We start from the raw sequence: 24,713 nt of genomic DNA, 5'->3' as shown, positions 1-24,713 counted from the left end.
TTTTAGAAATCGTTTGTGCTATGCATAATCTATATTGTCAGAACAAAGTGGATTATAATTTTAAAAAATTTATATTCTCGTAATATTATTACGGGTAAAAATACTAGTAGAAATGCTATTATTAAAGAAAAGAAACACACGTGTGTGTGTTATATTATATTGTAAGTTTAAATTATCTAAAAAGTTTTGATAATGTTATTAGTAAAAAATTTTTTTATAAAATATAAAATATATATTAAAAATAAATTAAATAATATATTTATTTATTTATAAATATATAATAATTAATTTAGTGACTAAATTTCAGTGTGTATATAATAATTTTTTAGGAGTTTTTGATGAATCATTAAATTTTAAAATTAGACTCAATTATTAATAAGAGAAATAGAAATAGTAAATCGAGTCTAATTTTCCAAAGTCAAATTTAAAATCAGTTTTCGAAAGTCAAACTTAAATTTTGCTAAACTAGATTGAACAAAGAATAGAAGAAAAAAAGTGGTTCAAAGAGTACAAATGCAACGTTGTTTTGCCCTCAAAAAACAGATTATAAAAAGATGGATTAAATTTTAATTCTTTTCGTATCAGATTCATTCAATTTAGACACTAAATTTAGCCTTCTTACCCACTATTTGAATGATTATTTATTATTTATTACATATCTATTTCATTTAAATATATTTTATATATATAAACATTTAAAATAATATAATGTTGTTATAGATCGTACGTGGTTTCAACTTGGTTATAACAGTTTCGAATAAAAAGTTTTAAATAAAATAATCTTTCTGGACCCCTCTGCAGAAAGAAACCATTTTAGAAAACATATTCGTGGATACAATCATGTATTTTCCTTCACTTCGTGTGGTATGCACATAGACGAACAACTGGCTATAACAAGTCGTGGTATATATACATTTCGTGCTCAAGACTCAATATATCACAGTATAGGGGGATTTTATCCGGATCAGGACACGCGACCACGTTTTTTGCAACTGTACATATATGATACTGAGCACGAGTTGCAGAATAAGATACTGGAAAACACACAACTACATGAAATATTGGTTTTCAAGATACAACAATTGCTACACCAGTATAATCCTTCTCTCCATGTGTTTCGCCAGCTTGCACAACGGTCAGATGTACATGAGTGTAGTTTGCTCATTAGAGAGGGACCTACTAATCAGCCACAATATAGCCTTCCAACTGCATCACAGGTAGCAGCTATAATTGTTGGTGATGACGTTGAAACAATGATTCGTGGACGAGATATTAAGGTGCAAACTCATGCTGGTAGCCTACGAAGGATTCAGGAATTCGTTGACTATTACGATCCACTACAATATTCTCTTCTTTTTTCTATTTGGAACTCATGGATGGGATATCATTACTCGAAGTCAAAGTGGGAGCAAAGTATCATGCCGAACATATTATAGCTATATGCTCCATGTACAAATTCCCATTTTCTACGCAGTATAGACTTCAATAAAATTCTGCCAAAAAATTGTTCAATGTATCTAATCTTTTTTACAAATTCTTAAAAATTTGTAGATCCGCCCCGATGATCATTCCACCGTATTGCAAGCAGGGTGACTTATACAACAATATGTTGTTGGTAACTATGTGAAATTGAAACCGAAAAATTAAAATCGATTCGAACTAGACAGAAGAAATTACGGGCAGAATTATACCAAGGCTTACAAGATGTCTTGCACACATGAGAAACCAATGTAGGTAACTATTGTTGTATCTAATTGCTACTTCGTAAATCATTAAGAATTATCCAAAATAATTATTGAAACTAATAATATTTCTCTCTATATTTGTCTTCAGAAAACGTTGGAAGAAAAAGAACAATACTACCATCGTCGTTCATTGGTAGCCGTCGCGACATGACCCAACGCTATGAAGATAGAATGGCTATTATTCTTAAAGAGGGCAAGCCAGATATTTTTCTCACAATGACATGCAATTCATCTTGGACTGAAATAACTTCATAACTCAACCCAGTTCAAACTCCACAAGATCGTCCAGATCTAACAACAAGAAATTTTCGAGCCAAATTTGAACAGCTGAAAGAGGATGTAATTACTAAGGGTGTCTTGGGAATGGTGAAGAGCTATATTTATGTCACTGAGTTTCAAAAAAGAGAATTGCCACATGTACATATGTTGTTAATCTTAGAAAATAATGACAAGTTAATTGACTCGGGGCATTATGATAGTTTGGTACGTGCAGAGATACCATCTAAAGAAGTAGAACCACACCTACATGATGCAGTGCTAAAACATATGATTCATGGCCCTTGCGGAATACTTGATCAATTTTCACCCTGCATGAAAAATGGTCAATGTAAATGCAACTACCCAAAAAAGTTTGCAGCAGAAACACGAAGAGGTGACGACTCATATCCGCAATATAAGCGACGATTCGACACTCTAGTACCGATTAACCAAAATGTCACAGTTGACAATAGATGGGTAGTTCCGTACAACCCTTGGCTACTACTAAAGTATGATTGCCATATTAATGTTGAGATATGTAGTAGCATCAAGAGTATAAAGTATCTCTACAAGTATTGCTACAAGGGTCCAGACCGGGTTGCAATGGAAGTTCACAACGGTTCTAATGTTGACGAGGTCCAACAGTTTGTTGATGTAAGATGGATCGCTACTCCAAAGGCATGTTGGAGAATATTTAAATTTAACCTTTACCGAATGTATCTATATGTAAAAAGGTTACAAATTCATTTGCCAAATCAATATCAAGTGAGCTTCTATGATCACCAAACATTCCTGAAATACTTAATGATGATTATTTCTCTAGAACAATGCTCACTGAGTTTTTTGCCCTAAATCGTGAGGAGGACTAACAATCTAGGCATCTTCTGAAGAGGAAAATTCCAGAGTATTACACTTGGCACAACAAGGAAAAGGAATGGCGTCAGCGCAAGACATAGAGGAGATCCATCGGTCGAATTTATACTGTATCACCTTCAGAAGGAGAAAAATTCTATTTGCGTATTCTGTTATCTAATGTTAGAGGACCAATCAGTTGGGATGACTTGCTAACAGTGAATGAGGTCCAATATTTGTCCTTCAAGCAATCTGCTTAACACCGAGGATTGTTAGAGAGTGACAGTAGCATCCGTGCGTGTTTGGTTGAGGCTTCTGTTTTACGATTGCCATGTGCTTTACGAAGGTTGTTTGCAACTATCTTAATATTTTGTGAGCCTATAGATGTAAGAAGCTTATAGGATGAATTTTTTTCATATATAGTGGATGATTATCCGTCAACCAGCACTACAACAGCCTTAGTGTTCACAAATCGGCTACTCAGGGATATAAATGATATACTCCTTCAGCACGGAAAACAAATTAAACAATACGATTTGCCAGCTCTAACTCATTAAAATGACAATGACAACTCGATACCCAGAGTTATCCAATAAGAACTGTCTGTCGAAGTACCCCGGGAAGACATGTGTTCCATAGAAAGATTGAACAATAACCAATCTAAAGCTTTCAAGTGCATTATGAATACAATTGAGAGAAGAGAAAGTGGAATGTTCTTTGTTGATGGGATAGGAGGAGCAGGCAAAATATTTTTTTACAAAGCTGTAATTGCAGAATTGAGAAATGAGGGTCATATTGTCTTGGTAACTACATCATCAAGAATAACTGCAACATTATTGCCTAGGGGTCAAACAGCTCATTTTAGGTTTAAGATCCCAATTAATGCAGAACCATCATCCATTTGCAACATAAGCAAATAATCAGATCTTGCAAAGCTAATTAGACAAACAACAGCAATAATCTGGGATGAAACACCAATGACAAATAAAGAATCGATGCAATCATTAGACCGCACTCTGAGAGACATATTAGCAAACGATATGCCATTTGGAGGAAAAGTGATGGTGATGGGAGGAGATTTTCGCCAAGTACTGCCTGTCGTACCGAAAGGTAGTAAGTCACAAATGATTTCAGCTTCTATAGTTAAGTCTCATTTATGGGCTTCCACTAAAATTTTTCATTTGCAACAAAATATGCGATCTTCTAATGATAATTTTTTGCTGAGTATCTTATGCGCATTGGTGATGGAATTGAGCCCACCATACATGAAGACTTTGTACGGATACAAGCAAATATGGCAATTCTGTGGGAGGGTGAAACATCATTACTCAAGTTAATAGAAGAAATATTTCCAAACTTACAATCTCATGGGTGAGACGCTTCTTACAGGGTAAAAAGGGCAATATTGACGCCAAAAAATTATGATGTGCAACAGCTTTGATATAATTATCAACCAGTTTCCAGGAGAAGAACAAAATTTAGTCTCATTTGATGAGGTAGAAGGAGATGCTAATAAGTTATATCAACAAGAATACTTTAACTCAGTTTCTACAGGTGGGTTGCCACCTCATGTGCTGAAGGTAAAAAAAGGTGCACCTTTGATGTTATCGAGAAACATAGACCCTAAGGCCGGCTTATGCAATGGTACAATGGTACAAGGTTACTATGTCGTGGAACTTTTCAAAACATGTTGGATGTAGAAATTTTAACTGGCCATCACTGTGGAAGAAGAGCTTCCTTGCCTCGGATAAAATACAAAACAACAGAGAATTCAGGACTGCCTTTTATACTTATCCGGAAGCTATTTTCTGTAAAGTTAAGTTTTGCAATAACAATAAACAAATCACAAGGACAGACCATTCCTAAAGTAGGGATCTATCTCCCTAAACATGTGTTTAACCATGGCCAATTATATGTTGCTTTGTCTCGAAGTATTTCTCAGTCAACTACAAAAATTTTAGACAAAGAAGAAAAAATAGATGGAACAAGTGGAGAATTTACCAGAAATATAATTTTCAAAGAAATATTGTTACCTTCACCACAGGTAATTTATGTTCCTAGTAAATGTATGTGTAGTTACTTCTTGGTACAATTCAGTCTTCATATAATTTTAATATTTAAATCTATTTCATTAATATAGATATTTTTGTCTACAAACTTCAATTTATTGACGGCTAATGACTTATATTTTTTTAATAGACAAATTGATTTTAAAAGAGCTCATCAATATATGCTAGGAGATAAAGACAACGAACTTGAACATCTGTTTTACGCAACAGGTACGTACTAATTATCATTAACGGAGACATACTAGATATACTAGAAATATATTAACAAATATCAATTATAGGAAGAAGGATTCCAAAGTCTTTGGAGTGCATGGAAAGATGAGCAATCAATTGCATCAATTGAACCAATAGACAATAAAGTAATTTTTTAAATTAATTACTGTGAAAATTGCATTAAATATACATACTTCTATTTCTATGTTAGTAATCATAATCATATGTTATCTAATGGGTTCATTCCCTTCAAATTTATTCTGTTGGTTGGGGAGGTACGGTTAAAACAGACAAGACCCAATTCTGCAAGATGATAAAAAAGAAAATACTGCTCCAACAACCTACAAGGTAATGCAATCATCGTAATCAGAATATTATAGATATGTCTATTATCTATCCCCTTCTATATTCTTCTTCTTTTATTAGATGAAGGGAAAAAGTTTATGGCTAAAATATTAAAAGGTTACTCTAAGATTGCAACAGAGATTATATTTCTCATGTTGAATAAAGTTACAAAAAATAATTTTATACCAGTGATACTAAATTAAACTTTTTTCTTTTTCCAGCAACAAATTCACAGGAGCAGAACCAACTCATGTTAGTAAAGAACAACATTGCAAGTACCTATCATTAGATTAAGAAACTGCACAAAATAGGGGTAATATCGGATAATTATAGATTTAAATATTCTACGGATGGTTTAATGACTTTTTTTGTTGTGCATGTGTAGAAAATCTAATCTCAAACAAGAAATTTCAATTTTACAGGTTTTATTTTTTTATTGTTAAATTGTCGTTCAAATATAATGAAATTTGTATTGGCATAAGGTATATTTTATTGATTTCTAAATTTTGTAGTTCTTCAATACTCAAGAATTTATTGATAAAGAGATGTACGAAAAATTGCTAAAGATTTTTACTCGATACAAATTCAAAAATGACTTTAGGTTTATCTTAACGTCTTTACTTATAGTTTGATCTATAATCCCAAAAAAAAGACATAATTATTTTTTTCTTTACACTTTTTGTAGGCACATGAAAGATTCTTCAAATACAGATCCGTACTTTACCTTACCACTTAAAAAAAGGTCCCTAAACAAAGAAAAAAAGTATGACTTTTTGAATATGGCTTATCTTTTGTAAACAATCGTATTTTTATATTTATTTTTATGACTTTGAGTTAGATAGAAGAAGATAAAATATTATTGTAATAACTATTTTATGGATTATGTTATTTGTGGATAGGTGATGTATGTGTTTATTATAATTAAATCATTTTCATATTGTTATTATTTATAGATAGGTAATATATGTTTATTTTAATTTGAACATGTTTATATTATCATTGACTATTTTATATTATTATTTTTATGTTATTCAAATTTAAAATTTCAAAAATTATTAAAATAATCAACTTTAAATCCATAAAAAAAGCGGCTGAACAAGTACGATAATACCTGTTAAGCCGCTAGTATCTATAGCAATATAGAGAAAATGGTGTCCAATTTTTGTATTTCCATTTTAACCTTATTAATAAACAGTGATTGACGTAACTGCATTTTGAAAACTGGTATAAAATATAATTATCATTCATATTGCGTTTACTTTTTTATTTTACGCACAACTCTCAGTCATGTGTCTTCTTCTTCATTTCACTAAGTACAGATAGTACTCTCTTTTATCTTTCAGATAATTCTATTAGTCTCATATTTACAAAGTATAGTTATCAAAGTCACATCTCTTACTATAATTAATACATAGTTATTCAATGCGTCATCATTTAGATTATTTTTTTTCTATCTTTTTCTATCGCTTGGGTTATGTAAATTTTATTTTTTATTTTTTTCTAACAATGGATACGAAACCTTCTCAATATTGAAAGAGAAAGTCTATGCCTGTTATTCAAGATCGTCATAAAAGTTTTATGACGACCTTGAATATACTTTAAAGTTTTATTTTATGATAAAACTTTAAAGTATATTCAGTTTGAATTGTATCAATAATTTGAGAGAATAGATTTGAACTTAAATAACTATTTTTAACAAAGAGCATTGGATATATATTTATTGAATTTAAAAAAGAAATTGTATATTTATATGTCATCTTTTATTTTTGTAATAGTGGACAGCAGTAGTGCTCACATCACAATTTTAAAGTTTATTTTATATTTATGTCAATTCATAAAGTATTTTACAAAAAATTATGTTTAAGAAAATTTTTTATCTTATAATTATTTTATATTTTAGAATTTAAAATTTTATATTTTTATTTTTATTCAAGAATTATTTTTGTATTTTATTTTAATTTTGTTAGTCTAAAAGTACTAATATTAATTTTAATTTTTAGAATAAATAAAAAAATGTGACTTTTTTTTATAAATTAGATGATTCAAAAACTACTCATTATAAAATAAGTTAAGTTTAATTCTTGACATGTTAAATAAAAGATAGTTTAATTAGATAAAAAAATTATAAAAAAATTAATAAAAATTATAAGAACATATATCAAATAAAAAAAAAATTTTTACATCAAATTGATAAGATAAAAAAAAGTTTTTTTATATCAAATTAATAAAAGAAAAAGACAAAATTATTTTTACGTGAATAGTTAGAAATGAATTAAAATAATAGAAGAATGACTGAAAATATAAATTAAATAAGTAAATTGAAGAAAAGAAAAAAATGTAAGTCAAAATTATGCATGAAACGGAATGAAATTTGCAACTACAGTGGATGAAGGTAATAGAAGACTATAGAGGCGATGCAATTGATGATGTTGAAAAAAAAAAAAGGAGAAGAGCGATAGTAAGAGAAACACATAAAAGTGTGCATGAAGAACAAAATTGGTAGATTTTTCTAAAAAATTGAAAAAAACTTTAATCAGAGTGAAATCAAACTACTCGTGAGAATATAATGTACTAAAAACAAAAGGATATAAACTAAAACTAATATAGAATTAAACAACATATAAAGATGGTGAAGAATGTAAAGACATCGATAAAATAAAGGATATAAACTAAAACTAACATAGAATTAAACAAAACATGAAGATAGTGAAAAATGTGAAGACATTGATGTTCACTTAGTCCATTTTCTTATTTACTAACCATTTGCAGATACTCTGCATTTATTTTTTGTTAGGAGATGTGTTATTATGGTTATAGGAGTAACAAAATTGTTTTATTTTAGTGGGAGGTTATTGGATTTTTTAAAATAAATTTTATGACTATTTTATCCTTATAATTTGCTTTGTGAAATGGTTTGGTAGAAAGTAAATATAGTCCAAAAAATTGGAAACTAAAATCATGGTCAACTCTTTGTATTGGCTTTATAGATTACCTTTTGTTATATGGTACAAAGATTATATATAATATAATAAATGGTACATGTTCTCATATACAAAAATATGAAATTAATATTACCCTCTCATGGAGTTTCTCTACCTTAATAAAAGAACCAATATCATTTAGACTATGTTTATTTTTGTACTTAAGAAAAAAATTAATATCATTTAATTTTCATTTTTAACTTTTAAGATACACATGAAAAAGATGTAACCTTTTATACATTAGATAATTTAAGAGATACTTATTATATAAGAAGTTAAAAATATTCTAAAATTAAAAAAGTATTTAATAACAAAATTAAGTTTATTCAAAATCGTAGAGAGGATTAGAGAGAGAAAGAGAAAGTTGATACTTAATTACAAAGAATTACCACCATCAAAACTATTAAATTTGAGTATATTAAGTGAGGTTTAAGAAGCAAACTAGAACGATAAATCTAAAAATTTTTTGTCTCTCTTTATATAATGTTTCACTTTAAATAACTATTTTTTATGGATAGTATTCAAATAACGAACAAAATAATAAGAAGATTCGTATTAGATTATGAAAATTAATCTCATTCTTATAATACGATAACATTATTTCAAAACATATAAAATGAAATAATGAAGTATAGTTTAATTGATGTGCACAATAAAATAAATATGAAATTTATAAAATAGCAGTCAATTGTGAATAGCAATAGTTGCCTTCTATCATAAGGTACTATGTTAAACCGCGACTTAAATTTATAATTATCAGTTAAAAATTTTACAATTTTGTACTATTTTTTATTATCTTGGTTGAAAATAATATATTTTGATATTGTTTTTTAGGATTATTGACATCAAAATTTAATAATTTCAAAAAATTTTAAATTCTTTATGTCTTAATTCTTTTAGCAAAACTTCAACCACTCATAAAAATTAACACAATAGATGATTATAAATTAAAGTGATAGACAAGAGTAAAAGTTGCGATGATGATACTTGGTAATAATTAATAACAATTGGATGAAGAAAATGTAGAAGGAGAAAAAAAATGAAAAAGGAGAACAAGGTAATATAATAGTGGCGATGAGACAATGGCAGGTGTGTGTACAAAGAATAATATATAGTAAGAGAAAGAATAATATTTAATATAGTGAGGCGATATAATATAAATATAAATTAATAATTTAAAAAATAATAAAATTAAAAATAATTTAAAAAATTAAATATAAAATTAAAAAAATATTTTTATCAATTAAAGTTATACATAAAGATAAAGAATGTTTTAAATATATATTTTTATATTTACTTTAAATTAAATACTATTAAAAATAAATAAATAAACTTAATAACGTTTCTAAATAGTTGATAACTCGTGCCAAGAAGACAGACAAAAGTTGCCGATCAGCCGGAATAAATACAAAGAAATCATATATAAAACAAAGAAAGAAATAAAAAAGAAAATATTTACATGATCAGACTTCTTCTCTTCCCCATCTTCTCTTCTTCAGGGGAGAGCAATATTCTAATGGATTTCAATTTGATCATGCTGGTTAGAATCACTAGTGATGACAACTTTCGACGTTAAGGTTTGTAATAACGTGAGTATACGATCAGTTTCCTTTTCCATGCACATTGGAAATGCCTAAATCATTTCGTCTAATATGAAAGTTATTTCTACTAATATTATTCTAAAGAGTGGTTTATTATTAAAAAAAATATTATTTTTCTACCATTTTTTACTATAATCTCATTAAGATTTTTTATTAGATATAAATTATTGTTGTGAATTTTTTTTATTTTGGATATATTTAAAGAATAAAAGTAAAATAGTTTAATTGAGACAATTTTTTAAAAATAAAATTACACAGAATAATTTTTTCTTCAAATTATTATCATACTATTTTAATATATTCTAGATACTTATACAATATATAATATTAATTGGTGTCTAAATTTAAATTTTAATATTATCCTTAACGAAAGAAGTTTATTCCATACATACATTTGAATAAAAAAACTTCCATATATTTTTCGAAAGCAACTTTATTAAGAATTTTTTATTCGAGGTAAATTATTCATGTGAATTTTTTTATTATGAATATACTTTTAAAAAATAAAAATAAAATAGTTTAATAGGACAATATTTTTTTAAAAAAAATTATACAGAATAATTAATAATTTTTGTACCAATTTATCACTGTTCATCTTGCGTATAATATTTATTTATCTAAATTTATTTATGGAATACCTTACAAAAATTATATTTAAATAATTTTTTTTATCTTATAGCCATTTTATATTTTAGAATTCAATATTTTGTGTTTTTATTTTTGTTAAAGGTTTAATTTTTTATTTTATTTTAATTCTGTTAATAAAAAGATCCTAATATTAGTTTTAGCTTTTAACTTTTAGGATAAATAAAAAAGATGTGACTTTTTTTTTTTATAAATTAGATGATTGACTTGTAATAGAAGAAGTTAAGTTTACTTCTTGATTATAAGAGTACATATAATTCACTCTTTTTATTTTTTTTTTACCAAAGATAGGAGACTCGAACCCGCAACCTCTTAGATGAGTACGGAGAGACTATGCGATTTGAGCTATAACTCATTGGCCATATAATTCACTCTTGCATGTAATTAAAATAAATATAAATATATTGATTTTTTAAAATTTACATTAATTATTAAAGTCATGATAGAATGGATGTACTTCTATAAAGATATGAAAATCACTTCATAACTATTTTTTTGTTGGAAGAAAATGACTCAATAACTATAAAATCTAATTTAAACAACTATAGATAAGTAAAATAAGTAATAAAAAGTGGACATAAAATTTAAATTTTTTATTATTTTGGTACAAAAATAAATATGATAAAATAAATCATTATTTTCATACGTAATCACATCAAATTTAACATTATTCTTTTTTAGAACTATCTATTTTTTTTAGTTTTTATTCTTATTTTTGTGCTTTATTTTAATTTTGTTAAATAAAAAATTATAATATTATTTAACTTTAATTTTTAACTTTTATCATAAATAACAATATGTGACTTTGTATGCATTAAATAATAAAAAAAAACCCATAATAGAAAAAGTTAAATTTACTCCTTCGTTATAATAATAGAAGGGTAAATAATTCACAGAATAGTTACGAATTTTTTTACTTGAAAAAGTAATATTCACTCTTGAGTGTAATAATTATGAATTAATACATGATAATAACTAATTTGCGATCGAAGAAAAAGTAGAAAGAGAATAAAAAACGAAGAAAGAAAGAGAAAACAAGTCAATATAATATAATAGTGGTGATGAGCCAATAACAGAGGATGGGAAAAAAATAACGAAAACAAAAATTAAAAATTCTAAAAGAATAATAAAACTAAAGATAATTTAAGATGTTGAATATAAAATTATAAGACATAAAAATTGTTTAGCCATTAAAATTATGCGAGAGAAAGAGTGATTTAAATATAAATTTTTATATCTGCCTCATATTAAATAAAATTGAGAACATAAATAAATTCACAAATATTTATAAATTTTTATCTTCATTGTTACACATAATAACAGCGTAATGTTTTTTGGTTTTATACCTAAATTAACTCAAATTTAATTATTCTATACATTAAAAATAAATAAATAATTTATAAATTTTTTATTTTTTATTTAATTATTCTATACAAAATTTTTGAATGCTTGATATCTTAATTTTTTTTAAATGATAAAATATGACTTAACAAGTAAGTATGAAAAATAAGTATCTATATAATATAGTTATATATCTAGATATCTAGATCAAATCATTCTTTTAGCAAATCTTTAACAACTCAAAGTTAACACAATGGATAGTTATAGATCAAAGGCATAAACAAAAATGAAAATGGTATGGTAATAATTGATTGCGGTTGGGGTGAATAGAAAAAGAAAACAAGGAACCGAGGAAGGAGAATAAAAACAAGGCCCATAATAGTGAGGATGAAACAATAAAAGTTATAATGTATAAATAATGATAAAAGAAATTGATAGTGTATGATATAATGAGATGATATAATTAAAATAAAAATTAATAATTTAAAAATAATAATAAAATTAAAGATAATTAAATATGTTTAATATAAGATTAAAGAAATAATTTTTCTTATCTATTAGAATTATGCATAAAGATAAAGACTGTTTTGAATAAAAATTTTTAAATTTACTTTATATTAAATAAGATTGAAAAAATTAAGTAAATTTAATATATAAATAACTAATTTGTAAATAATATTAATAAATTTTTATTTTAATTTTGTTAACCATAATAACAACTTAATTCTTTTTTTTTATTTCTTTTAATTTAAATTTATTTATTTTCTACTTCATACATATATTAAATAACTTAAAAGTATTTTATTTTTTATAATTTATTTTTTAATTATTAATATTAAAGTTATAACTTTAAAAATAAAAATATAAAAATATTTTTTAACTCAATAAAAAAACGACTGAACAGGGACCACAAGTGTTTGTTGAGCCGCTAGTTTAAATATAAAATCCCAACAAATTTTAAACAAAAAAAGATAACTATCCATAAATAAAGAGTAAATGTCCTTTTCGGTCCTTGACCATCTGTTCGATGGACTTCGCACCTCCTAACAAATATAAAAACCCAAATCGGTCCCTATCTACTTTAATATATATACATTTCAGTCTCTGCAACCGGTTTCGAACAAGTCACTTGCTGATGTGTCAGTAATTTGTCCCTACAATAATGAAGAAGATGGCCAAGCAAGTGACTGTCAGCAAGTGACCTGCTCAAAACCGGAGACTGGAATGTACATATATTAAAGTAAGTAAGGACCGATTTAAGTTTTTATATTTATTAGGGGTGCGAAGTCTATCGAACAGATGGTCAAGGACCGAAAAGGACATTTATTCTAAAATAAATTATCCATATATTTAAATATAGAATCCCAACAAATCTTAAATAAAAAGAAAAAAAGATAACTACCCATAAAATCGAAAAGAAGTTACAAAGGTGATCCAGTAAGTTGCCATTCCAACTATAAATACCTCTTTATCCCAAATATTTCTCAACCCATAACTTTTATATTACCTGCATAATACCTCTAAATACAAATATTCTGAAAATTAGACCGGACCGGCCGGTCGAACCTGTTCAACTAGAGACCGACAAAAAAAAAAAATAGTCCAATCCAATGTATAAAATCGTAAAATCTAAAACCGTTCAAAAATTGCTAAACCGGCCGGTCGGATCGAACTGGAAGCCGGCCGGTTTACAAAAACGACGTCGTTTCCTTTCTTGAAAGGGAAAAGATTGCACGCGTTATCCACTTATCCCTCCTTCTCCAACTCCTTCCTTCATCAAATGCCCTAGCCTCCACCAAAGAAAGCAAACTCTAGCAGCCTCCACCAATTGTTGTCGCCGTCTGTCGGAGTGAGAGACTGCTGCCGCCGTCCGTTGCACTCAAGAACTACCGTCTTCGTGGTCTCGGGCCTCTCGCCGGATCCTCCGCTTCGTGTGCTCGCATCTCCCCTCTCTCCTCTGTGCTCGGCTGCTCGCGCCTCCCTCCGCCAGTGAGTGCTCGAGCTGTGCGCGTTGTCCGTGGTTGTCTCTGCTCGATTCTGCCTCCCAGTGTCACTCGAGTCTCGTCTCGGTCACTGGCATCTCGTGGTTCGTCTGTCTCGTCGCCGGCGGCAGAAGCAACTCGTGGGGTTGTCTCTTGCTTCGTCGCCTTTTGTGGGGTGGTTGCCGACTCGCCTTCAACCGTTGGTGAGTCCCTGAACCATCGCTTCCCTGTTCTCTCTTTTCCGAATTTTCCTTCTCCCTGTATTTTTGCATGTTGCTGAATTGCTAATCAATAAATTTGCCTTGTTGCTGTAAATCGGGACTTTACTAAGATTTGTTAAATATGTTGCTGTAACTTGAATTTGTTGCTTTCCAGTAACAGAATCATAACAGAATGCTCAGTCAGTGCTTGTTGATTGGCTTTGCTCGCTGATTGTATTTGATGATAGATTTTAAATTGATAACTTTTAAATTTTAAATTTGCACTGCCCATGTTACTGATTCACTGTTCCTTCAGTGTTTTTTGTTGTTGTTAATCATTGTGATGAGCTTTGTTAAAATTGGGTTGAAAAATGTTAATCTTTCTTCATTTTTCATTGTTCTTTACTTCTGTTCTTATTAAAAAATTGCAATTGGTGATCTTTTGATTTATTATATGCTTCATGTTTTTAATTTTACTCTGCTTCTAGGCTTTGAAATCAGTTTATGATAACTGTGATGCAATTATTTAGTTGGATAACTGATGTAATTATTGAGTTCAAGAGATTGAGTTTTTCTGTTCTCATTATTAGTAAGACATGAATAGTTTAGAATTTTCTATTTCTTTCCCTTACTTCTGAAGTTCGTTATTTCAAAAGGTTCAGTGTTGGCTTCAAGTTTCAAATGGGAATTGGGAGCTGGTGGAGATAATAACATCTTTTGGAACTGAGTCTGATCTAGAATTATGCTAGTACACAGTGATGTTTGTTCCATTTGGCTGGACTCAGTGAGACAACTGGGAAATGTTCTTTTTTGCACATCTTCTTCCAACTTGCTAGAACACTCTGTAAGTTCATTCATCTTCTTGTATGGTTGTTTCAATGGCCTTTCTTCAGATACATCCTCTGCCCCCACGTTTCTTGTTTTTCCTTCTACTTCGTCCAGCCAAACAAAATACTCACAATGACGTTCAGCACTTTGAAGATTAGACACAACAATCAAAGGAGGGGTAAAGAAGGAAACAAACGGATAATTCCAATAACAAGAAGAAATGCAATTTCGAAACCTACCTCCCACAGAGGACATCGCAGAAACAATATGTCTGGATTCCACTCTGTTCCAGACTTGAGTACCACAGCTTTAAATCCGTGCAAACACTTGCCGTTGTTGTACTCAAACTTCTTCTTGTTCTTCTTGTTCCTCAACAACGAAGACCGCCACCAACAGCGCTGCCACAATTTAGGGATAAAGAGCTAGATTTTTTCTTGAGTGAGGCCATGTTCTTAGTTATTGGTTAAGGTGTTAGGGTTTCAACACAGAGCATCTTCCTTCTGAAGATAAAAGAGAACGAAGGGACTGGAATTAATCATTAAAATAAAATATTTTTTCTGAGTTGGCACTAAATGGCCAGTTCACTGAATCTGAATGTGCCAGCAAGGATAAAATAGAGCCACCTGTCCACTCAAACTAACCACGCCACACGCTGATGGCCGGAGTGGTGATTGTGCCCGCCGGAGTGTATAATTACTGTGCACGCGTGACTCATTAAATGATTCAAGTGTATTACTGTCCATCGTATGAACTTTCAGGTGTAATTTTGTCCATTCTTCCAATAATAAAAAACAGTAGGGAAGTTTTTTAACTAATAATTATACATAAAGCAACCATTGCTATTCGCATTTGACTTCTACTATTAAGTTTCATATTTACTTTATTTATGCACATTAATTAAACTATATTTTGTTATTTCATTTTGCATGTTTTGACATAATTCCTATAACACCCTTACTTTTAACACCTCATGATCGTACTAAAAGCTTAGACGTCACTTACCTCTAAACCGTTAATTTAATATTGAGCTTTCGTGAATATAAACTGAATTCTTAATTACGAAATCGAAAAGTCTGTACTTTAATTCACTTAATCACATAATTATATTCACATAATAATAAATACATGAGACCTGCTACACATACAAGCCTTTTGGCATACAAATTTATACAAGTTAACCCTAACCCAATAAAATGCACTTTCATATAACGCGCGCGTGAAATCACGACGTTCTTCCTCCAATGTTTCTATCCCGCGCTCCTCCTCCTCCTCCTCCTCCTCTTTCTTCTCCTTCTTCTTTGCGTTCTTCCTCATTTTTCTTTGCGTTCCTTCTTCTTCGCGTGTTTCATCCTCTTTGTCGTTCTTTTTATTGTTGTTGTTGCTGCAATTTTTTCCTCATCCTCTTTCTATTGATTTTTACAATACTATGTATTTTTTTAGAAGGAAAAACAAGAAGGAAAAGATGAATAAGCAGCAGCAAAAGATGAGGAGGAGGAAGAAGAGGAAGAGTTTTGAATCATGCAGAACTTATCAGTACACATACACCAAAAGTTCTTAAATAATAAATATCTTCGTGTTACACCCAAGTTTGCTGTAAATATAGAAAAATATTTCCTCTAATGCTGCATTTTTTATATTATTTTCTTTATTTCTTTCTTTCTTTTAGTTAAATGAATGTAAGTTCATCATCTTTCAAGTAATTTTACAGCATTATGTGTTTCTTCTTCTTCTTTGTTTGATTTTTTTTTGTTTTTACTGTTGTTAAGAGAGTAAAATAAGAAAAAAATTGAGAAGGTAAAACAAAAAAGAAAAGATAAATAAGAAAAAAAGAAGAAGAAGATGGTGATGATGATGAAAAAAAAGAAGAAGAAGAAGCAGAAGATAAGGAGGAGGGAGAGGAAGAGTTTTGAATTATGCAGAACTTATCAGTACACATACACCGAAAATTCTTAAACAATACACTTAAATATCTTCGTATTATACCCAAATTTGCTACAAATACAGAAAAATGTTTTCTCCAATGCTGCATTTTTTTTCTTCTGCTTTTTTTTTCTTTATTTCTTTCTTTTTTTTAGTTGAATGAATGTAAGTTCATCCTCTTCCAAGTAATTTTGTAGCATTATGTGTTTCTTCTTTTTCTTTATTTAATTTTTTATTTTTATTCTTGTTAAGAGAGTAAAACAAGAAGAAACTTGAGAAAATAAAACAAAAAAGAAAAGATGAATAAAAAAGAAGAAGAAGAAGAAGATGGTGATGATGATGAAAAAAAAAAGAAGCAATAGAAGATGAGGAGGAGGGAGAGGAAGAATTTTGAATTATGCAGAACTTATCAGCACACATTGTTGGGTTTTTGGGCTCCCTTCCTATGTGGAGAAAAAGCCCAAATGCTAGTATCCAAGCCCATGAATAGTTGAAGTGGCTGAGGTGAGTTAGGGTTGAGAGAGAGATGTCATTTTTGAAAGGAGAACACCAAACACTAGAGAGAAGAGAAGAGAGAAAGTCATTTTCGTACATACACAAAGCTGTCTCTGTAAATTGGTTGCTACAAATTCGTTAACCGTTGGATCAAGCTCAAATTTGAACAGTGTGTTCTACACATCTGGTTCTTTGATTTCACCTTTCGGATCTTTGATTCGATGTCTTTAGCTGGAGATATTGGCCACGCACAGCAGCTCTATTTTTGTGGTATTTTCATCTTCTTGTTCTTGTTGTGAAAGCTTTGAAGCTTGGATTGTTTGGCTTGTTATATGCACGTTTTGTGCAGTAATTTATGACTCTCTTATACCCTATTTTTCATCATAGTGAAGCTATATCCTGGTCTTGGTGACTCGTGGTTTTTACTTCTCTCATTGAGGAGGTTTTCCACGTTAAAAATCTTGCTGTGTTAGCTTGTTTCTAATTTCTGGTTTATGTGATTTTTCCGCTGCTATTGAGTATTATTATGCTGGTGTTAATACTTGTTGTGAGTGGATATTGTTGCTCCTCTAATTCTTGCAAGTAGGAAATTGTGTGTTTTATTCCTATCAATTGGTATCAGAGCTCAATTTTGGGTATTTGGTTATAACTTGCTTGAAAGATGGAGGCAAATAATTGTACTAGGATAATAAGTTTGAATGGCACTAATTACCATCTATGGAAGGGAAAAATGAAAGATATGTTGTTTATCAAAAATCTACATTTACCCGTATTTTCTACACAAAAACCAGAATCTAAAACAGATGAAGAATGAGAGTTTGAACACCAACAAGTTTGTGGTTTTATTAGGCAATAGGTGGATGATAATGTTTACAATCACATTGCTAATGAGATTCATGCTAGGGCTTTGTGGAATCAAATTGAATCCTTGTATGCTTCCAAGTCTGGCAATAATAAATTGTACTTGTTGAATATGTTGATGAATTTGAGATATAAGGAGGGGTCACAAGTATTAGATCACTTGAATGAATTTCAAGGGGTTCTGGATCAGTTGCCAAGCATGTGAATCAAGTTTGAAGATGAGGTTCAAGGATTGTTGTTGTTGAATACTCTACCAGATTTTTGGGAGACTTTTCGTATCTCTCTTACTAATTCTGCTCCGAATGGTAAACTGAGCATGCAACTTGTTAAAGGTGGCATTTTAAATGAAGAGATAAGAAGGAAGACGCATAATTCTTCGTCACACTCTGAAATGTTAGTCACTGAAACTAGGAGGAGAAATCAGAATAGAGTTCAAAAGGGTAGAGGTAAAAGCAGGAGCAAATCCAAGGGAAGATACAAGAATGTTGAGTGTCACTACTGTCACAAAATGGGTCACGTTAAAAAAATATTGCTATCTTTGGAAAAAGGAAAACAAATGTAAGCAAGAAAAGAAGGATGATAGTGGTAATGATCGTGTATCTTCTATTTCAGATGATCTTCTTACTATTGATATTGCTGATTATGAGTACAAGGTCAATCTTGTTTCTGATGATGAGTTCAGCTGGGTAATTGATAGTGGCGCCTCAATACATGTTACACCGAAGAAGGAGTTCTTCACTTCTTATACTCCAGGTAATTTTGGAGTGCTTAAGATGGGTAATGATGTCTTGGCCAAGGTTATTGGTGTAGGAGATGTTTGTCTTGAGACTAATATGGGAATGAAGCTGCTACTCAAAGATGTTAGACACGCTCCAGATGTTCGCTTGAATTTGGTTTTAGTTAAAAGGCTTGATAATGAAGGCTTTATAAACACTTTCGGCTTTGGACAATGGAAGCTTACTAAAGGCAACTTAGTGGTGGCTCGAGAAAAAGGTACTTCAAGTTTGTATGTGATGCATGCCATGATTGCAAAAGGTAGTGTGAATGCGATTGAAAGTAAAGAAGTTTGTAGCTTGTGGCACAGAAGACTTGGTCATATTAGTGAAAATGGACTTAGCTATTTAGCTCGAAAGGATGCTCTTTCAGGTTTGAAGAATGCAGAGTTGGAGAAATGTTCTCATTGCATGGCTGGCAAACAAAGAATATTATCCTTCAAGAAGCATCAACCTTCAAGAAAATCAGACTTCTTGGAATTGGTGCACTCCGATATTTGTGGTTCTTTGAAGGTACGATCTTTTAGTGGAGCTATTTACTTAATTACTTTTATTGATGATCATTCAAGAAAGCTTTGGACTTATGCTTTGAAAATAAAGAACCAAGTTTTGGAAAAGTTCAAACAATTCCAAGTTTTGGTTGAGAGGCAAACAAGTAAAAAGCTTAAATTTATTCGCACTGATAATGGTGGTGAGTATTGTGGACCATTTGATGAGTATTGCAAGCAGTAAGGCATTAGGCATGAAAAGACAATACCTCAGTTGAATGGTTTGGCAGAAAGGATGAATAGAACACTGATTGAAAGAGTTAGGTGTATGCTTACTGAAGCTAAGCTATCTAAAGTCTTTTGGGGTGAAGCGCTACTTACAGCGGCTCATGTGATTAATCTGAGTCCTACAATTGCTTTGGACAATGATTTTCTGGATCATGTTTGGTTGAGCAAAGATGTCTCGTATGGTCACTTGAGAGTCTTTGGATGCAAAGTATTTGTTCATGTTCCAAAGGATGAGAGGTCCAAGTTGGATGTGAAGACAAGGCAGTGCATTTTTATTGGGTATGGTCAAGATGAGTTTGGTTACAGGCTTTATGATCCAGTTGAAAAGAAGCTTGTAAGGAGTCGTGATGTAGAGTTTATTGAAGACCAGACCATTGAGGACATTGATAAGGCAAAGAAGAGTCAATCACAAGAGAGCAGTGACTTGACTAATGTAGATCGAGTTCAGCCTCTTCCTTCGTCAGAACTAGCAGAGAATCAAGATCAGGAGCATATGTAGCAAAATGAGCCTTTAGTTCCTGATGACCAGGAGATGGGAGATCCAATTGATGCTCCAGTTGATGATGATGCTGATAATCAACCTAAGCTACCTGAAGATCCACCAGGTTTCCATCCTAGGAGGTCTACTAGAGAGCGACGACCTTCAACGAGGTATCCTTCTAGTGAGTATGTAACATTTACTGATGGATATGTGACCTTGACTGATGGGGGAGAACCTGAATGCTATGCGGAAGCTATGGAAGGCGACGACAATAAGAAACGGTTTGATGCAATGCAAGATGAAATGAAATCCTTGCATGATAATCAAACATTTGAGCTTGTGAAGTTGCCAAAAGGGAAGAAAGCTTTGCAGAACAGGTGGGTTTATAGGTTGAAGCATGAAGAAAATTCTCAGTGTCCAAGGTACAAGGCTAGATTGGTGGTCAAGGGCTACAGGCAGAAAAAGTGAGTTGACTATAATGAAATTTTTTCACCGGTTATGAGAAGATCTTCTATTAGAACTGTTTTGAGTTTGGATGCAAGTCTTAATTTAGAGATGGAGCAGATGGATGTGAAAACTGATTTCCTTCATGGTGATCTTAAGGATAAAATTTACATGGAACAACCAGAAGGTTTCATGGTAAAAGGCAAAGAGGATCATGTTTGCAAACTGAAGAAGAGCTTGTATGGCTTGAAGCAAGCTCCAAGACAATGGTACAAGAAATTCGAGTCTGTTATGGCAAAACAAGGCTACAAGAAGACTACTTCTGATCATTGTGTATTTGTTAAACAGTTTGCCAGTAATGATTTTATTATCCTTTTGATATATGTTGATGACATGCTTATTGTTGGTCAGAATGCTTCTAGGATTGATATGTTGAAGAAGCAACTTGCAATGTCATTTACAATGAAGGACCTTGGGCCAGCAAAGGAGATTCTTGGTATAAGAATCGAGCGTGATAGAAAGGAGAAGAAACTTTGGTTGTCACAGGAGAAATACATAGAGACAATGTTGCACAGGTTTCAAATGGAGAAAGCAAAGGCCGTCAGTAGTCCTCTTGCTACACACTTCAAATTGAGTTGCAAGCAAAGTCCATCAAGTGATGAAGAGAAGAAAGACATGGAAAAAGTTCCATATGCATCAGCCGTGAGTAGTTTAATGTATGCTATGGTGTGCACAAGACCGGATATAGCTCATGCTGTTGGTTGTGTTAGCCGTTTTGTTTCGAACCCAGGAAGAGAGCATTGGAATGCTATAAAATGAATAATGAGATATCTTCGTGGTACTTCTAACATAAAGTTGTGTTATGGAAGTGATAAGCCTATTCTAGTTGGTTACACTAACTCAGACATGGCAGGAGATATTGACTCTAGAAGGTCCATTTCAGACTTCTTGATCAACTTTGCGGGTGGAGCTGTGTCTTGGCAATCAAGATTACAAAAATGTGTTGCTTTGTCTACTACCGAGGCCGAGTTTATTGCCATTACCGAAGCGTGTAAGGAGATGCTTTGGATGAAGAAATTCTTAAAGAAGCTTGGGTTTACTCAAGAGAGGTATGTATCGTTTTGTGATAGTCAAAGTGCTATACATCTTGGTAAAAATTCTACTTTTCATTCTCGATCCAAACATATTGATGTGAGGTATCATTGGATACGTGATGTTTTGGATGCTGAGTTGTTGGAACATGGAAAGGTTCATACTGATGAAAATGGTTCTGATATGATGACCAAGGCATTACCAAGATGAAAGTTTGAAGTTTGTTGCTTAATCGCCGGATTGGCTGTTACCTCCACATAGTCGTGAGGGGGAGATTTGTTGGATTTTTGGGCTCCCTTCCTATGTGGAGAAAAAGCCCAAATGCTAGTATCCAAGCCCATGAATAGTTGAAGTGGCTGAGGTGAGTTAGGGTTGAGAGAGAGAGGTCATTTTTGAAAGGAGAACACCAAACACTAGAGAGAAGAGAAGATAGAAAGTCATTTTCGCACATACACAAAGCTGTCTCTGTAAATTGGTTGCTACAGATTCGTTAACCGTTGGATCAAGCTCAAATTTGGACAGTATGTTCTACACATCTGGTTCTTTGATTTCACCTTTCGGATCTTCGATTCAATGTCTTTAGCTGGAGATATTGGCCACGCACAGCAGCTCTATTTTTGTGGTATTTTCATCTTCTTGTTCTTGTTGTGAAAGCTTTGAAACTTGGATTGTTTGGCTTGTTATATGCACGTTTTGTGCAGTAATTTGTGACTCTCTTATACCCTATTTTTCATCATAGTGAAGCTATATCCTGGTCTTGGTGACTCGTGATTTTTACTTCTCTCATTGAGGAGGTTTTCCACGTTAAAAATCTTGGTGTGTTAGCTTGTTTCTAATTTCTGGTTTATGTGATTTTTCTGCTGCTATTTGGTGCGGTGTTTGTAACCCACTAACTTACCGGCAAGTGCATCGGGTCGTACCAAGTAATACCTCAGGTGAGTGAGGGTCGATCCCACGAGGATTGATGGATCAAGCAACAATAATTGAGTGATAGACTTAGTCAGACAAACAGAAATTAATGTTTGGGCAATATAAAAGACATTAAACAATATAAAGAATATTAAAGATAGGCAGATAAATAAGTTGGGAATAAACTATTGAGAAAGCAATTAAGGCTTCAGAGTTATCTATTTTTCCGGATTAACTTTTCTTACTAACTATTTTAATTATGTAAGATTTAATTTATGGCAAACTATATATGACTAGACCCTAATTTCTTAGACCTTTCTAGTCTCCTCTAAAATTCATTAACTGCCAATTTCTTGGTCAATTAATTCCAATTAGAAGCTGCATGATCAAATTTTAGTTTATATGCCACAAAAACTCTAATTACCCAAAAATAAAAGGATTATATGTCACGTATCCCGTTAAATCCAGATAATTAAAATTTAGGAGAATATGTTTTCAAGCTGTTGTTCAAGGAAAGAGCTTTTCCAAGTTATACAAGAATTCAAGTAGAAAGATGGTCATACTTCCGTTCTACCCAAATTCATAAGATAAAGAGCGAAAACAATTCTTAAATTGTAAATCCATACATGAATTAAAATAGAAAAAGCAATAAAATCAATCCATACAAATAGACAGAGCTCCTAACCTTAACAATGGAGGATTAGTTGCTCATGGTTCAGAGTAGGAAACTAGGATTGTAAATTGGAATGGAATAATGTTGTGTTAAATGTTGTGCTGGAATCACCCTGTTGGAATCTCTTTTATATCTAATCCTAATAATTTAAAATCTATTATCTAAAACTAAAATCATATCTTTTCCTAAAAAAATAATATTTGAATTTAAATTTGAATTAATTAACAAGTCTTCGGTTGATGGGTGGGGACCACTTGTTTTGTCCATTCTGCAGCTTTTAATCTGTGTTTTCTGGGCTGGAAACTGGGTCAAAACAGCCCAGAAATCGCCCTCAGTGTTTTTTTGCGTTTTCTGCACGTGGCGCATGTCACGCGTATGCGTCGATGGTCTTTTTCGCGAGTCACGCGGATGCGTCGGTCACGCGAACGCGTCGCTGTGCAAATCTTCAAATCACGCGTACGCGTCAGTCACGCGCACGCGTCGCTCCTTGCTGCCATCTCCTTTGATTCTTGTGCTGCAGAAACTCCATCAAATCCAGCCGAATGCTACCTAAAATAAACAAAATTGCAAAAGACTCAAAGTAGCATCCATATTGGCTAAAAGATAATTAATTCTTTATTAAACTCAACAAATTAGATACAAATTCACTCGGAAAAGATAGGAAAGATGCTCATGCATCACAACACCAAACTTGAATTGTTACTTGTCCTCAAGCAACCAAAATTAATATAGGCTTAGGATGTGAATTTGCATGAAAGTGAGAGTTCGATTAAGCTCATGTCTCTTCTTATAGTGGGGTTTACAACTGCAATCCTGAATAGTTTTGACATCTCACTTTATCCTTTGAAGTTCAGAATGATTGGCATCCATAGGAACTCAGAATTCAGATAGTGTTATTGATTCTCCTAGTTTAGTATGTTGATTCTTGAACACAGCTACTTTATGACTCTTGGCCGTGACCCTAAGTATTTTGTTTTTCAGTATTACCACCGGATACATAAATGCCACAGACACATAACTGTGTGAACCTTTTCAGATTGTGACTCAGCTTTGCTAGAGTCCCCAGTTAGAGGTTCCCAGAGTTCTTAAGGACACTCGTTTTGCTTTGGACTACGACTTTAACCACTCAGTCTCACGCTTTTCACTTGACACCTTCATGCCACAAGCACATGGTTAAGGACAGCTTGATTTAGCCACTTAGGCCAGGATTTTATTCCTTTGGGCCCTCC

General features: G+C 31.6%; 1 protein-coding gene across 1 annotated transcript; it reads left to right on the top strand.

The window, feature by feature from the left end:
* The first annotated feature begins 866 nt into the window (after positions 1-866).
* Positions 867-13,289, top strand: LOC148563422 (uncharacterized). Its single transcript, XM_088486799.1, has 4 exons — positions 867-1,293; positions 1,834-1,938; positions 2,185-2,681; positions 13,152-13,289. The coding sequence occupies exons 1-4, from the start codon at positions 867-869 to the stop codon at positions 13,287-13,289; spliced, it is 1,167 nt and encodes a 388-aa protein (XP_088342925.1).
* Positions 13,290-24,713: the final 11,424 nt, after the last annotated feature.

The sequence above is a fragment of the Arachis ipaensis genome, chromosome B5 (assembly GCF_059453495.1).
Source record: "Arachis ipaensis isolate K30076 ecotype BB chromosome B5, ASM5945349v1, whole genome shotgun sequence".
Classification (NCBI taxonomy): domain Eukaryota; kingdom Viridiplantae; phylum Streptophyta; class Magnoliopsida; order Fabales; family Fabaceae; genus Arachis; species Arachis ipaensis.
This window is presented reverse-complemented; position numbering and strand designations above follow the sequence as displayed.

Bases quoted from the DNA above. Each gene is read 5' to 3' on its own strand.
- LOC148563422 (XM_088486799.1), top strand. From the start codon at position 867: ATGCACATAGACGAACAACTGGCTATAACAAGTCGTGGTATATATACA. The intron at 1,939-2,184 runs GCAAGCCAGATA...TGTTAATCTTAG, and splicing joins GGCTATTATTCTTAAAGAGG to AAAATAATGACAAGTTAATT. The intron at 2,682-13,151 runs GCATGTTGGAGA...TATACATTTCAG, and splicing joins GATGGATCGCTACTCCAAAG to TCTCTGCAACCGGTTTCGAA.